The following is a 17,583-nucleotide window of genomic DNA, read 5'->3' on the forward strand; positions in this document are numbered from 1 at the left end:
GATGGTTGGATAGTGTTCTCGATGCTACCAGCATGAGTTTGATCAAACTGTGGGAGGCAGTGGAAGACAGGAGTGCCTGGCGTGCTCTGGTCCAGGGGGTCACAAAGAGTCGGACACAACTAAACGACTAAACAACAACAAAATTCTAACCTAAGTTTCATGAACAGCATCAGCCTCAACTTTAGTTTTGGTAAAGCTTTTTGAGGAGGGGCATTCAGCACCCCTTCAGCCTTGAGTTCAGCTTCTTTAGGTCTTGTGTCCTATGCTTCCAGCACTGGCCGGTCACCTCAAATATGGCAGCTATGTAGTTCCTCCATAGATATCAACATGGGAGGCTAGAATGCTACAAAAGACATCAGTTCATTCCCCACAGTCCGTTCTGGAATAAGCTTTTATTCTAGCTGAGCCCTGACACTGGATGTAAAGTAAACTAGAGAAAAAAGTACAAGGAGGAAAGTGAAAGGCTTGCACCCTCCCAGTACTCCACATCAGATTTTTATTTATTGTATTTCATTAATTGTATACAGCTTGATCACAATCACCTCTAAGTGGGATACAGGAGATTAAACCATAAAATCAGAACTGAATTAAAAGTCTGCTAGAATAATAATAATAAATGCTTCATACCAGAGCAATCAGCCACCAATTTAATGATGCTGTTGTCATTTTTAAAAAACCCAACCAATATCTTTTTAACTAGTTAACCAATTAATATGACTTTTATGGCCAGCACCAACCAGCAAATGAATGAATTCCCCCCCCAGTCCAATAAACGAATCGCTATTAAAAATCAGACAGAAAGAAATTTTATCTGAGTCCCAAACAAGACATCACTTCAACAATGCACTACAGCAAATTCCAATAACCGAGGTCACATGTAATAAATATTTAGCTGGACTTTCTATTTATATATGTCTAACATCCATTTGGCATTTTAAAATCTTTGGTAAACTGATATGGGGTGATTCTCAATTTTGTTTCTACTTTTGATTAATTTGCACAGGCAAGTGATGATAGTAGATTTCTCAGAACATCAAACTGTGGTAGCGCAGTTAGGGACTCTTCAGTTGCCCTTCTTATTGTGCAATTCATGATGCTTTGTGCTCACGTCATTGGGATGGTCATATACGACCCTGCTTTCAAAACTTTTTGCACCTATAAAGGTTTTCAGGCAGTTATGCTGCTTAATTTCCAGTCAATGCATATCTGAACTTCCTGTTGAAATCCTGCAACTTTTCATACCAAATGTTTGCTTTTGTTGCGATTTTTAGCCCCTCTGTACAACAATGTGGTCACTGAACATCTAATAAAGCAGAATAAACCGGAGAGGTAATCAACAGAGACCTGGTGGCACTTTAAAGACTAACAGGTTTATCACATCATAGCCATTTTACAAACATACTACAGTAAAGTCTTTTTGTTGAGTTATTTTAAAACATCAGGAAGTACTAGACTGCCTTTCTTCAGATCTTCGGCGCTGTGAACACTTCATGTCCAAGAGTAACCCTCCCTAAATCCCAGACCAGTTGAGATGGGGAGGTCGGCAGAAAACCTCCTGGAGGAGGAGCAGCACCAGAAAGTGAGTCTGTGCAGGAACAGAGGCGCCTGAGCGTCTGCACTTCGGGCTCCAATCCGAGCTAGCACCGCTCGCATCCCTCAGCGGCGATCCGGGCGCGCGGCTGCCCTTCCTCGGGTGGGGATCGGCGAGGGGCCCCTCAGGATGCTCTCGATGCTGAAGGAGCAACTGCGGGGGCCGCGGCCAAGGCCCCCCTCCGCCCCCGGGGGCCGCTCCCCGCCGGGCAGCACGGAGCCGGGCGGCGGCGGCGGCGGGAGGAGGAGTGGGGTCCCGGCGCCGGGGGCGGCCGGGGAAGGCAGCGGGGGCCGCCTGAAGCGCCTCCGGCGGCGGAGGAAGCTGCCGTGGCGGAACATGCCCTGCGCGGCCGGGTGCAGGCTCCAGTCGCTGCCTTGGCCGGCGCGGCCGGGCTCGTGGGGCACCTTGACGAAGCAGTCGTGGAGCGACAGGTTGTGGCGGATGGAGTTTCGCCAGGCGGGGAAGCGCTCGCCGTAGTAGGGGAAGCAGCCGCGGATGAAGGCGCAGATCCCGCTCAGAGACAGCTTCTGCCGCGGACTCTGCGCGATGGCCATGGCTATCAGCGCGATGTAGGAGTAGGGCGGCTTGGCCGGGGCCCCCGCCGCGCCCCCGCCGCCGGACGCCTCCTGCCCGCGGAGCAACGGCCGGCTGCCCGAGACGGCGAGCTCTTCTTCCCCATCGGAGCCCGGGCAGCGGAGCTGCTCGAAAGCTGCCTCCTCACGACGGAGACTCATTGCGAGCAAAGTCCGCGCAGCCGGCCCGGAGGAGAAACCCGCGCCAAGCCGCCTCTCGCTCGCTCGCTCTGCCCAGGGAGACCCGCGGGGACTTTCCTTACCCTGGAAGAGGGAGGGAGGGAGGGATCCTGCTGCGCATTGGCTGCCACTTGAATGAGCAATGGTGGGGAACACGAGTTGGAAATCAAAGCACACGCGGTTTTTCTTTCATTAGTGAGGTTCTGAACATAAAACAGGATATATACAGCAATAGGCAACTGGGGAAACGGATCACGTCTCACCGACAAGGGCGACATGGGTGCAACACCTGCAGGTTGCCATCTCTCCTCCCAAATGTGAACACAACACGGAAAGTAGGTCCAGCTGTCATGAGCAAACTGGTCACCATCAGGGTTGAAGATGTGTGTCCCTATTCCTATCGGCAGAGCACTGGACTAGAACGGACTTTGATAGTGGATGTGCAACTGGACGTGCAGCTGCATCAGCAACGCGGGCAGAAGGCTGCCTAAGGTCCTGCCTAAGACTGACTGCCTCAGTCAATCATCTTTGACAGAGGTGACCCCTGAAACTATTTAGAGCCCAGTGTTGTTGTTTAGTTGTTTAGTCGTGTCCGACTCTTCGTGACCCCATGGACCAGAGCACGCCAGGCACCTCTGTCCTCCACTACCTCCCGCAGTTTGGTCAGTACAGCAGTACAGTACAGCAGTTTAAAAACAACTACTTATACTTGCACGAGTCAGGGTTCAGAAAGTATTCAGGAGCACCAAGATTTGTAATATCAAATCAAAATCTGAATTTGTTTTCCAGTCTTAAATACAAAATACAAACAAACACAAAACTTGCTACCAAAATACGTGAGGTTGGGGAAATGAGCGAAAGACTACTGCTTAGAGCAACACGATAAAGCAGTGGTTCCCAACTGGTGGTCTGTGGACCTCAGGGGGTCGCATAACCCACCCAGGGGGTCCGTGGCTCCATTCACATAACAAAAACTATCATAGAGATATCAACATTTTCAAAAGTAGGAGATCCATGGCTTGGCTTTTGAAAAAGAGAGAGTCTGCAGTGCTTAGCTAAGTGGGAACTACTGCGATAAAGCATTTCACAGCTCTCTAGAGAGCAAGCCAAGATGGGCACCACCACACAAAAAGATTATATAAACGGAAATTATTATCTGCGTGGGGGGGGGGGGATAACCAGGCAACATCACAGGTGTAGCAGAAAGAAGACGACAATTAGGGGAAATGCTGGGGAAACAGCCATGCTGTGTTTATAGTAGTGCCCCCCCAAAAAAAAATCAACAAGGAAAGAACAGCAATTTATAAAAAACGTGGGTTAGAAAAGTATTCTTTACTATCCTTCCTACTTCTCCTGCCAACAGTATTCCAACAGATGTCCAAGCAGACCAAATACAGCACATTAATATAAATGCACATTTAGTACCAAACAAGACTACTGTCGGTCGCTTACGTACTCTTTATTCCCATACTCTGTATTCCCTTAGGTGAATTTAGCCCACACTCCAAAAGGAAGTAGATGGAGAAAGGGTGCAAACGTATTTTCCGCTCCCTTGAACAAGGGAAGCGATAACATGCGAATATTAGAGGGTCAGAGAAATCAAATAAGCTTCAAATATTAAATTCTACCACGAAGTACTACTGAGTAGTTGTTCTTTAACAGGAATTAAAAAGGAACTACAATTACTATTTACAATTTAGGAAACAGCTTCAAGGAAAGTTAATTTGGCAGTCCCCCAAGCGCCATATAAAAATCCTGCCAAATATGGTGCCCAGTTTTCTACTGGGTGCCTATTTAACTTGATAAAAGTTTTGATTGCAGATCCATATCAATCTGTATCAAGTTGTAGAACGTGAGCTTCGCCACACTTTGTGTTTCTTGCTTACTGGTGTGAAAATGATACTTTTTATGCTGCCATTTATTTTTAGTTCCGAAATTATGTTCTGCAAGCTTATTAAACGAAAGTAAATATAAACAGGGAATTATTTTGAGCACGTTCAGGGGATATGTTTTTTTTTAAAAAATGTTTTTAAAAGAACTGTCTGATTCTATTCAAATATAATATAGTTTTCCTATAAAATTAACACAATGCCATCAGCATACATATATTGCATACAAGTATCAAAGTATATATTTCCATATATTAGCATAGTACGTGTTTGATAATACAAATATCAACAGAGAATTGTTGTGTTAGTAACATCACAATCTTGAAGAACACGCCCGTTTTCGCTTCCGAATCAGAAGCTGCCCTTTAAAGACCGGCCGTCCAGTCCGAGGCAGGCTGACTCCGAAGCGCACCAGAAGCGCAGCCGACGGAGGGGGAGCAGCCCACGGTCTCCGACCCCCGGCCCCGCCCCCCGCCGCCCCCCGAGCAGCCTAGGCTGGGCCGCTCGTCCTGTGCCAGAGTCGGCTTACTCCCTGGCAAGCGCGCTTAGGATTGGGGCAGGACAGGAAAGGAGGCCGCGGAAGAGCTTCGAGTGTCTGTGGGCGCCGCGGGCAGCCAGGCGCCGCTTCCCCGTGAGGGCAGCCCAGGAGCCCCGTCCGACGTCGGCCAAATTCTCACGAGCGCTCGCTTCAGGGGCAGACATTGTGAAAGCAGCTCCGCCACGGGAGGCGCGCACCCGACGGAGCCCCCCAGCCGCCCCACGTCTCCCGTTCAGCGTTACTGCCCTTCCCCACAAAATCCCTCTAGAATTTTTGTGACGTGTAGGATGCGTCCCCCATTACGGAATATTTTCTCACCCGTTGGTTCCCTATCATTTCTGCGCCGCTCCCTCCCTCCCTCGTCTCTCTCTCTTTTATTAAAAAAATAATAATATTTATTACTTTTAGAGTTTACAAAAAAGAAAAAGAGAAAAATACAAAAAAGAGAGAAAAGAAAAGCACAAAAACAATACAATACAGTATATGAACAATACAAACCCCAACCTAAACCCATTAAACTAAACACATAAATGAAGTAAAACAAAAACAATTTAAAAACATCCCTCCTTTTCCATACTCTATCCTTCATTCCCTTGTTTCCTCGACTTCCTCACACCTCCCTTTTTGTATCCCACTTCTAGTATTTGTTTCAGCAAATCCTTTCCATCTTTCTCTATTTTCTGTCATCTTATAAATAACATATTCTTTAACCTTATTTCCCATTAAGGGTAAATTACTTATATGTACTTAACTTCTTATATCATTTCTGCTTAATCCATAAAATGTCATTCCATCATTTTTCTAACAGTCATTACTTTAACAATATTTCTAAATAAACACTTTAAATTATCCAGTAATCTTCCACTATCTCCTCTCCCTGGCTTCGGATTCGGCCAGTCCTTTCCGTCAGTTCCATATAGTCCATCAACCTGGAGATCTTATGTCTGAGGCTCTTAAATCTTTTCCAAGTCCCTTCTGCAGATCTTCTTCATATTCTTTGATACTCAGGAGCAAATCTCGAGAAAGCTCCAACCTAGCAATGATTTTATTCCTTCTGAACAGTTCAGCCAAATTTCCATAGTTAAAAGTAAAGTCCATAAAGAATTTCAGGACGTATTTCAGGATTCCTCCAATTCTAGATGCCCCCAAAACTTCAGGCACCTCCAAACCTAAGCCCATACCCCAAAAGTCAATCAATCCCTGGATAGAGGGATCTTTCCAACTTTCCTTCTTCAATCCAAGCCGGGATCCAAACCTCAAAAATTGACTTTTGCTAGGTCCAATCATGAATGACCTCGATTTGTAATCCTCAACTTGCTTCTGAGAAGTTAAGGGTCCCGCTTGTACAACTTTAAGTTTCACAACAACAGCTTTCTCCTTTTCCTCCACCATTTGTCCTGCCAAGGTATGTTCCTGTGCCAACTCCTGAATTGTTTCTGTATTGGTACTCACTTTTTGACTCAAATTAGTCACTTTCTGTTCCAAGTTGTCAATTTTAAATATCGTGTCCTCTGTCTTTTTATGGAGCTGTTCCAGCGAATAATTTATCTTATGTAATACAGTCACAATAGCTTCTCCTATCAACATTTTGAAAAGTCCAAGGTCAGTCTCTGGTTATCAGAATCTTTATCATGCAGCTGGAGTTCTCCCTGTTACACTCCTGCAACAGTTTCACATGCTCCCTCTAGAGGGAAACAGTTTCCACTTGTAACAATTCTTTTGAACACGACTCAAGCAAATATCAATAGCTTCAATTTTCGGTTACTTTTTCCTCCTTTTTTTGAACGCAAAAGAGGACAATGAAAACAGTATCTTTCTTATTTAGCTAACTGTCAAATCCGTTCTGTCAATGAACATTCCCTGAACGTCATCTGGACACCCTTTTCCAGGTTCAGAGCAGTGGCAATTTAATTTTCACTCTCTCCTGCAGGCACACTAAATCCAAGACTTCCCCCCCTCTTCTCCTGCTTCCAAGGGGGGGTTATGTGATTTTGTCCGATGGAAATTTAATCCTTTGTCGAAAGCTTTCAAAGACTTTAGCTTGTGGCGTCTTTGCTTCAATTTACAAAAGCGGAAGGCGGACTTCCTGTTTAGAACCTTCCTGCTTTGGTGCCAAATTAAAGTATTTCAAGATCCAATTTTCCGTTTTACTCACTGGTAGTTGTTTAAAATCCAATTGTCCACAGGAAAAAGTCAGCGCTCTCCGGCAGCAGCAATGCGGCTTCACTCCGTGAAAGAAGCAGTTGAGTCAAAGCACCGCACCACTCACCCCACGTCGCTCCGGATCCCCAAAATAGGGTTTCCCCGCGAGTAGGGGAGGCGCAAAGGGTGCCAGCCAAATCCCAAGTTCACAGGCTTCTCCCGCCTGTGATTTCAATGGGTCTCTGCCTTCGCCGTGGCAGTCAGACCCTGCTTTTCACGGAGCAAGTTCCTCCCGATCGGAGGAGCTCCGCCATTGCCGGAGGCGCCAACCCGGAAGTCCCCTCCCTCGTCTCAAGGTCTACGGTGACAGTATTCGTCTCTTGTGCACGGCGTGTATGACGTCATAATGACGATGACGCAACAGTAGGCGCGTTGCAGCCCGGAGACGTGGCAGGAGCAAAGCCTCTTCGGCCTCAGGTTGCTTCAAAAAGGCTGAGGACCTGTTTCACTGTCTGGCTCGCACCAACAGGCGGGAGGGACTTTCCCTGCCCGCCCACTCCCTTTCCGGGCTCTGCCCTCTGGCTCTGGGAGTGTGGAAAACCACTTCGCTGTTCTTTCAATGCACCTTTTGTGATTTAAAAGTAATTGCGGAGGTCTCGACTTGCGCGTTCTACTTTCTGTTTTTTAGTTGCATTAAACTTGTTTAGTCGATTAGTCATGCCCGACTCTTTTAGGTAAACTAGTCAGTTGGTCTTTAAGGTGCTATATTATAATTTTTAAATTCTTTTGGAAGGATTCTTTTAAGGACTTTCTTAGATCATATAACTTTTTTTGAAGACTTGATTCTTTTAAGGGAGTTTTTAAGAGGAGTCTTTTTAACTATCTTTTTAAAGTATAGTTTTAATTTATGGATAAGATTCTTCTTCTGAAGGTCCACTACAGGAGCTTAAGGGACGAGAAGCCCTGGCAAGTTTAAAGCAACCTGGGGCTGGGGGAGTTTATTAAGATTTAAGCCAAGCCTGAAATGTGTTTATAGCTGTTAAAATCATTTCGCCTTCGTGTCCTGGCTCCAAGAAGGGTCTCAACCTGTGGGTCCCCACATGTTGTTGGACTACAACTCCCATCTAGGGGTGAGAAACAGGTTGAGAAAGGCTGGCAGAGACACCGCCATTTCCTTTCCTATAGCCGACAAGAGGAAACGCGATGGCCGGAGGCGCCAAAGGGAGCTGGCCATGGCTGCAAGTGTCGGGTGAGTGGCAGGTGTTTCGCCCGCGTGACGGTTTCGAGGGGCCGGTGGCTGCCCGCTGACACATCGTTTCAGCAGCTTTTCCTCCATCCTCTTTGTTCAGCTTCCAACCAGAAGCTACTTCTATTCTGAAAGAGGGGAGACACTGACTGAAGCATCTCCGAAGCCAGGCAGGGACTTCTTTTCTGGAGCCCCAGAACTGGCCAAATCTTCCAGCTGTTATGAATTCCTTCTTAACGTGCGAGATTCACACTCTCATCTTCCAAGCAACGTACTTATCTTTGTTTTTTTAAAAACGTCTACTTTACATTTTCTAAGTGCAAATGAATCTTTTTACATTCAGTTGTGGTTCCTTTACAGCAGGCGAGCGAAACCTTTTGCCCTCCTGATGTTGCTGAGCTCCAGCTCCCATCAGTCCCAACAAGTATGGCCAGTGCCCACCGCAACAAAAATCCTGGCTATGCTCATAGATTAGAATAGAATTTAAAGTAGAAAATAATAATAATAATAATAATAATAATAATAATAATAATAATAATAATTTATTATTTATACCCTGCCCATCTGGCTCGGTTCCCTCAGCCACTCTGGGGGAAATAAAATGCCTTAGAATGACTTAATAATGGAACAAAACCCATACATAATTTAAAATAGATTTGGAGATTTATTAAGGCTATATTAGTTTCAACCTTCAGTTGCTGCTCACTGGAAAGACCAGTCACACAAGCATCCTCACACAAGACCCAGACTAGAGGAGGAATTCCGTTTTGAAATGCTGTTGCATTTGCAGTGATGTAACTGGGGAAAGTAATAGTTCTCTCATTCAGACACCCCCCCCCCATGAACTACCACTGTATCCCCCTCCTCTGAGCTTGCTCTGGCAACAAAAGGTGGAATGCAAAAGTGGGAGGCCTCCAAAAGGCTTACTGGTGCCTGTAATGTATCAGGAGACTAGGGAATTCCTTGAGAAAGCAGTCACCACCTGGATGCTACTGTCCAGCACACAAAGCTATAGGGAAGGTGGCAAGGGAAGCCTTAACCCTTTTGCTGATAAGACTCCCACTGCAGGTCACATAATGACAGAGGCAATGGGCAGGAACCATGGGAAAGGGAGGGATGGCATGTAATTTGATTTACAGAAGAAGAAAAACAAACTAATCTTAGCATTGTGTTTACTGTGACAAAAACCTTTTTCTGATCAGCCAAGTGACCAAGTGATTCTTTCCAGGAGTGTGGCACAATCTGTCTCGCTTGATCCATATGTATTAATTTTACTACAATTCATTTAATCAGGGCATTGTTTAAATTTTTAGTTCTTGTTCTTGCCTCCTGCCACACTCATCGTAGACTGATGGGTGGGAGGTTGTCTGCCCTTGATGGGGTTATATTTCCTCTGAAGCAGCGGGTACGTAGCTTGGGGGTATTACTGGGCCCATTGCTGTCGTTTGAGGCTCAGGTGGCCTCAGTGGCGTAGTGCCTTCCATCAGCTTTGGCTGGTAACCCAGCTACACCCCTATCTGGATAGCCTAGCTTCTGCCTTTTCTGTGGTGGCTCCCTACTTGTGGTAAGGCTCTCCTGGTGCCTTCAAAAACATCCCTCTTCTCCCAGGCCTTTGGGCTAATTAGCCAATCTATGACCTTTTAAATTGTGCTTTGTGTGTGTGCAAGCGTGTGGGGAGTTGTTTGTTATTATGGTATATATTTTTGTATTTTTATAGTGTAAACTGTCCTGTGATCTTCAGATGGGTGGTATAGAAATAATAATAAAAGGACAAAAGGAGAAAGAGGGAGGTAGGCAAGGTGGAGGGAGTGGATGGGAGAGAAGGGCATCTAGTGGTGAAAAGTGGTAACCGCAGGGAAGGGAAATCCCCCCCCCCCCTTTATATACACCCAGCTACATTTAGATGGTCTGGCTGTACCTCTCCAAGGAGAGGAAAGTAAGAATTGAAACAAGGGGAACAAAGGTTTGAGAGGAAAAAGAGCAACATACAAAGGTAATTTACTTAAAATAAATTACAGGAAAACAAGCAAAGTGAATGTGGCAGCAAAAAAGTTATAATCAGTTGCAGGAAGCGCAACTCCCACACAGATGAGAAGGGGTTCGGTTATAGAGACAGAACCAAAGGTGGAGATTGCAGACATTTTAATGGTTTTGAGACAAGAGTTAAGAGAAAATTCAGATAAATTGAATAAAATCCCGGGGAAAACTGAATAGAACACCAAGACCAGGCATAGGCAAACTCGGCCCTCCAGATGTTTTGAGACTACAATTCCCATCATCCCTGACCACTGGTCCTGTTAGCTAGGGATGATGGGAGTTGCAGTCCCAAAACATCTGGAGGGCTGAGTTTGCCTATGCCTGACCAAGACTGTGGAGGGTTTAATGGGACAGATTAAATAATTTACAACAAAAACAACAGACTTAGAAAAATCTATGCAAGAGTTAGGGAGAAAAACACAAGGCCTGGAGGAATCAACAAAAAAGACACAAGCAGAGGGAAAAGAGATGAAAAAGGAGCAGGAAAGGATAAAGGAGCAAAGGATGGAAATGGTGCAGATACAGGAGGCCACATGGAACTCGATGGCGGTTTGGAGATGGAGCAAAAGGAGTTAATTTTGCACTATAGAGGGATCCCTGAGGAGGAGGAGGAGGAGGACATAAGAGAGAATCATAACAGGTGGCAGGATGGTTGGGATTGGACGAAGATACAAACAACTGATAAAATATTTAGAGTCAAATCAAGTTATGCCATGAAAAAGAAATCACCAGGAGATTGCCTAGTGATCTTCAATTCGAGAATGGTTTCCGGTATGATGGCGACCAGCACTCTACTAATGTGAGCCTGTTGATTTTATCTTTTTATTCTCTCTTACTCCTTTTAAAGACTATTTTAATGAACGCTGAGCTCAGATAAATTTAAGCTCCTCACCGCATTCTATCCCACGCTTTGTATTCCTGACTCTTCTTGGAAGTTTAAAGCTGAATTGACTATCTTATCACACTGCGAAGAGTTTACAGGAAGACTCATGGGCTGTTCCCTCCACAAGTTCGGAGGCACAGACGGAGCATAATTTAGTGTTATGCCAATAACCTTTGGCACACTCCTCCTCCTTGAATAGGATACTTTCAAGGAAAATACTCCCTCGACTCTTTGAAAAACCTAGGGAAGATAGAAGAGCGAGGTAAAGGGAGAGATGACTCAGCAATTAGACAGCCCTGCTGATGCGAGGAGGGAGGTTGGAAAACGCTGCAGAGAATCTGAGGACTTAGAGGAAATGGCATGTTTGCCCCTCACCAAGCAAACCAAAATCAGCGAATTCTTTTATGGAAAAACAAAGGATACTTTTAATATTCCGACCTCGAATAGCTTCTCTCCATTAGCAGAGATAACAGATAAGGAAACTACACCGAAGGAACTATCCGCTAAACAACCCACTAACCCCTTAAACAACACCATCACGAGACCAAAAGGTCCCAAAAAAGTTCCAACTATGCCCACTCAGGCGGAAGACTGCATCAGAGAACAAGAAAACCATCTCTCTGAATTATTACTTGAACACTCTACCACGTTAGACCTACTGGCTAAAACCGTGGATTATATCTTTAAATATATAAGAGACATCAAAGGCTCCCTAGAGAAGATTATATCCTTTATATCCCCAAAAGTTAATGTCAGCCCCGTAGATGCTTCATCGGAGGATAGGGCCGAACCAACACCTAGAGTACCTATCCTACTGCGCTCAACTTCGCAGACTGGCTACAAATTTGAAAATGAACAAACTATGGAAGATTTACACACCATATCTTCCTACAATCTTTCACTACAAGCCACTAGACTTTGTTTAATTATCCTTCGCTTCAAAGGTCAGGTTGTTAACTGGTCATCTATACATGTCGCAAGAAGGCATCTAGCTGAGCTTTTGGGTGTAAATCCCCTTTCCATTGATCTGAAATCCACTGTCCACATTTACAGCAAGCCACACATGCAGAGGATACTGCTCACCTTCGAATCTAAAAAGTTTCCAACTTATATGATGTCCCTGCGAAGCTACCTGACTAATTATGGAATTTTTATTACAAGAGTTTTTATCAACACTAAGATTTGCCCTCTTATACCCTACTCTCCAGCTAAAAGGAAAACAATTAAAAATGAGGGCACCCCACCTACTACGAGCTCTACCTCTCTACCCTCAGACTTAATAAGTTGGACAGAGACCCCCATGCCCTCCTATCAAAGGCTACTCATCTAGAGAATTCGATGGAGCAGGAGTTACTTGTTTCCTTCTCCCATCTGCCAAAAGCCGAACAAACAGAGATAACGGACAGACTAGATGAGTTATTACTCTATCTCCGCAACTCTGAAGACCTAGCACCCACAAAAGAGGCAAATACTCCACCTAACTTCGAGCGAAAAATGGGATATGAATCTCCTCAGGTCACGTCAGAACACATACCCCTACTCTGCCCAACTGAAATCCACGCCAAAATCTCTGTGGCGCCCCTAATCACATTACTGGAGACTTCACTATCCAATGGATGCATCTTCCACGACACCGGGAAAGCTCTAGATGCTATCGAAGAGACAAAATGACTCTCACCTCTACTACTATCCTGGAATGTTGCTGGATGGCAATCGAAAACTATGGACAAAGACGTCCTAACCTATGTATCACAGTTCAAGATCATCCTGCTCCAAGAAACCTGGATGCAAAATCCTTTTGAACTACACAATTATTTTGCTTTCCATTCCTGTGCCTCAATCGGCCCAAAAGGCGGAAGACCGGCGGGAGGTCTGAGCACCTTCGTATCGACAGATCTAGGAACCTCCCCTATTCAATTGAAAATCGATAAAAAATGGATTTTGGCTGTTAAAATATTCTCTACCCACTTTAAGATCATATGCATCAATGTTTATATTCACCCACTTATGAAACAAACTGATCTTAAAAACATCTGGAACGAACTGGAAGACTGCATTCTCCTTCTCTCAAATAAGTTTCCCTCTGCCTCCTTAATTATTGGTGGGGACTTTAATGCAAGGCTAGGCCACTCAGACGAACAGCTAATCAACGAAAGTGGAATGGGTCCCCTAAATGCTAATGATGAACATTGGCCCCTATTCAGGCGTCATTCACTTGACCCAGTTACCAATTTTGCTGGTACATGTCTTTTTCTAATGGCATTTAGATTAAACCTTGTTATTTTAAACGGCCTCTTCTTGGGAGACTGCCCTGGCCAATTTACTTATTGGTCAGGCTTAAGGCATTCTGTTATTGACTACATCCTTGTCTCCCAAGAACTCTTTGATGAATATATTGAATTTACTGTAGATATAAGAACCGAAAGTGACCATCTACCCCTAAATCTTAAAAGGACTGAATTTTGGGAACCCTCTAGATGTGGGCTCGCCCCACAGACACCTGATCCTAATGTTCTACAACAAATAGGCAGATCCAGAACTAAATGGTCCCCTTATGTTAATAACAATTTTAGCATTTGGACACAATCAATGGAAGGTCAACTCCTCTGGGCTGATCTGACCTCCAACAACACTGAAGGGACCTCCCCAATTGACCATTATAACACTTTAATCCGAAAACTCCAACCGTTATTGTCAAGACTCAGGAGACCTAACCACAATGAGTCCCCTACCAACAAAAAATGGTTTGACCGCGAATGCATCCTGGCAAAACTTATACTCAGGGAATGCTTTAAGGTCTTCCAGCAAAATCCTAACCCTATCACCAAATTAGTTACAACTTAAAAAAAAAAACTACAAAGAGTTACTAAAAACCAAAAAAAGAACCGCAGACTCTCTCATCTGGCAGGCCCTCATAAAAGCGTCAATAGAAAAAGACAATACCAACTTCTGGAAAATTATATCCAGTCAAACCAAAGCTCCTAACGAGGGCACAATAATCCCTGCAAATGTATGGGAAGAGCACTATAAAGTGCTGTTTAGGGAACATCGTCCTTCTGCGCTGCTTAACATTCCCTTAGATAATGATACACCATGGCCCCCAACATCTGAAACTGAAATCACTTCGTTAATTCTACAAATGAAATCTGGCAAAGCCCCAGGAAGTGATTTCATTGTCGTTGAACTTCTGAAAGTGCAAATAAACTGGTGGGCCCCGGTTCTTGCAAATCTATTTTCATATATAGATAAGACAACTGAAATCCCTAAAGATTGGGGACTGGCTATAATTGTTCCTATATTTAAAAAGGGCAACCCCTCTGACCCATCTAATTATAGACCAATCAGTCTTCTGAATGTGATCTGCAAACTTTATACAAAACATCTATGCCTAAAATTATGTGAATGGTTAGATCATAATGACTTGCTAGAAATTGAACAAGCAGGGTTTACATCTGGACGTTCCACCATAGATCACTGCTTAGTGTTAGATTATTTTGTCTATAAGTATGTGAAACATTGGAAAAAGTCATTGTATGCGGCCTTTGTGGACTTAAAGGCAGCATTTGATTCTGTATCCAGGGGTAGGCTCTGGGCCAAATTGGCCAATATGGGTATTAACAGAAGGTTATTACTTCTGATGATTAAGCTTCATGAGAACAATACCCTCCAGATAAGACTCGCACAGGACGGCAGACTCTCTAGAGAAATCCCAGTCCAAAGAGGAGTTAGACAAGGATGCCTATTAGCCCCATTTTTATTTAACATCTATGTTAACTCCCTGGTCACATGTTGCCGTGAAATCGAACCCCCCCCCCCGTGTTCTCTAACGGCAGAAAAGTACCAGTTTTAATGTATGCGGATGACGCTGTTCTTCTCTCTCAAACCAAAGTGGGTCTGAAACGTGCCTTAGGAAAGTTTAGTGACCGATGTAACACTGAACTGCTAACAATTAATTTTGCCAAAACCAAAATTGTACATTTTAACCGCTCCTTCAGGAAAGATAATTGGAGCGTAAAGGGAAACGCCATTGAACAAACTAAGACCTTCCAATACTTAGGCATTACTTTCTCTTATAATGCCAAATTGTCAACACACCTGACCACATCAGCTATATCAGCAGGAAGAAGTGCAAATGCCATCCTTAGATTATTCAGAAGGAAAGGAGCTGGCTTCCTCCCGATGGCCCTAAAATCTTTCAGGCAAAATCTTTAGCCCAACTCCTGTATGGCTCTCAAATTAGCCCCTCTGCCAACCTTAAGACCCTTGAAACGGTACAATCAAAATTCTTAAGATCATTATTTGCTACCCCAAAGTGTACACCTAATGCAGTCTTAAGGCAAGAGGCAGGACTGCCCAGAGTGGAATTAAAAGTCTGGGAGCAAGCAATATCCCTCTGGCTGAAAATCCATTACAATCCTAAGGGACTGTTACCTTGCTTCCTGGCCGCAGTTCCCTATCCTCCTTGGCTTATGCAAATAACTAATAAGATCAAACAAATTGGCCTAAACCCTGAAAATCTTTTTATTGGAACTCTGAATAAGGCAAAAGCAATTATCACTCAGAGACTTTACGATGTCGAATTACAACAAGAAGACGCCCTGCTCCCGGAGACGTATAGATGCTTAAAAGCTTGGCCTAATTTTGCAACTGCCCCTTACTTAAACTAACATCACTAACGAAGCTTATAGATGGGCTTTCTCTAGAGCCCGCTTTGAGACAATGCCCTCAGCAGTGCTGTATGGCAAATTCACGCGGGTACCAATGCATGCGCGCCTCTGCCCCTGTATGTCTAATAAGGTAGAATCTGTCACACACATCCTACTATTTTGCAAATTTTATAGTGAAGAGCGAGTTCAACTTATTTTGCCGCTTTTATCAAAATTCATACCCCTACAACATTATTTGGAATCCTCCCCCGAAATTCTACGAAAATACCTTCTGGAAGATTCCTCAAGCTTAATATCATATGAGGTGGCCAAATTTTGCACTTTAGTAATCAGGAAGCGTAAATCTCTTCTGTTGAATGGCACACTGCGAAGTTCCCTTGTGTAATCCTTTTTTTTCTGATGTTGTTGTTGATTTCTTTTTGTTTGATCTTGTGGTGTTTAGTGTCACTGGCTTTTGCCGTAATAAAACTTGGATTATGAAAAAAGGCTCATAATTGGTGGGGGAAATATCATAATCCTTAAGGAAATCACGTTGAGATTGTTGAAAAAGAGATCCAATTATAAAACCTTAACTGATGTTCTGAAGACTAACAAGATTGCATATAGATGGGAGTTCCCTGAAGGTGTCTCTTTCACCTACAAAGGCAAGAAACAAAGATGTAGAAGCATAGAAAAGTTTTGGAGGAAATATAAGAAAGAACTGGGGAAGAAAAAGCCTGACGCAATAAGGGGACAAGGAGAAGGAGAAACAGCCTCAACTGGAAAGGATGAAGATTCGCAGGAAGAGGACAAACAACAAGATACAATTGACTATAAAATATTCAAATAAATATTTAAATTAAAAAAATGATTTTTTTAACTTGGAATGTAAATGGACTAAACAATAAAACAAAAGGGAACAGATTAAGCATATATTACAAAAAGAAAATTTACATATCATTTGTCTGCAAAAAACACATGTAACAAGAAAACATAGAAGAGTATTAATAAAAAATTAGGAAAGGACTTCATCACATCAGACAAGATAAAAAAAGAGGGGTGGTTATGTAAAAGATAAATACGACCCTAAACAGCTATTTAAAGATGAGGAGGGAAGAGTGATGGCTATATAGATAACATTACAAGGCGAGAAAATAGTCATAATTGGAATCTATGCACCCAATGAAAAACCCCGGAATTTTATAAAGAATTGGAAGAGAAATTGTTTGATTTAATGGACCAAAAAATAATTTAAATGGGGGATTTGAATGGGGTAGTCTCACTAGAAATGGACAGGACAATAAGAAAAACAGACTCAAGAGAAGGTAGACTACCCCTGATATACTTTAATTTGGTGGATAATTTAAAATTGAATTATGCATGGAGAGCTAAACACCTATTTGAAAAAGAATATACCCATTATTCAGAGTCAAACCAATCTGCCGGGAGAATTGACTCGATATGGATATCAAATGAGTTGACACAGAGAATAAAAAGAATGGAAATACAACCAAAGACTTTATCGGAACACAATCCAGTAGTATTAGAATTAAAAGGAGAAGAAAACTCCACATTTGGGTGGAGATTAAATGAAAGTCTTTTAGACAATCAAGTGACTATCCAAAAAGTGGGGAAAATGAGAGGTCTCTTTATTCAGCAAAGTGAGTGCCAAAGAAGAATTAGAGAAAGTAAGAAAAATGAAATTATGGACAAATTGATTAAAAATGAAAAAGAATTAATTAAAAAGCCAGGGAAACAGTAAAACAGAATATAAAAATGTTACAAGCACAATTTTCAATGTTAGTAAACCAAGAAATTGAATGGAAAATTAAATGGTTGGGACAGAGGAATTTTGAATT

General features: G+C 43.4%; 1 protein-coding gene across 1 annotated transcript; it reads right to left on the reverse strand.

Moving 5' to 3' along the window:
* Positions 1–479: 479 nt before the first annotated feature.
* Positions 480–2,914, reverse strand: LOC128423549 (forkhead box protein D1-like). Its single transcript, XM_053408855.1, has one exon. The coding sequence runs from the start codon at positions 2,323–2,325 to the stop codon at positions 1,657–1,659; it is 669 nt and encodes a 222-aa protein (XP_053264830.1). The 5' UTR covers positions 2,326–2,914; the 3' UTR covers positions 480–1,656.
* Between the last annotated feature and the right edge of the window lie 14,669 nt (positions 2,915–17,583).

The sequence above is a fragment of the Podarcis raffonei genome, chromosome 11, assembly GCF_027172205.1.
Source record: "Podarcis raffonei isolate rPodRaf1 chromosome 11, rPodRaf1.pri, whole genome shotgun sequence".
Classification (NCBI taxonomy): Eukaryota; Metazoa; Chordata; class Lepidosauria; order Squamata; family Lacertidae; genus Podarcis; species Podarcis raffonei.

Bases quoted from the DNA above. Each gene is read 5' to 3' on its own strand.
- LOC128423549 (XM_053408855.1), bottom strand. From the start codon at position 2,325: ATGAGTCTCCGTCGTGAGGAGGCAGCTTTCGAGCAGCTCCGCTGCCCG.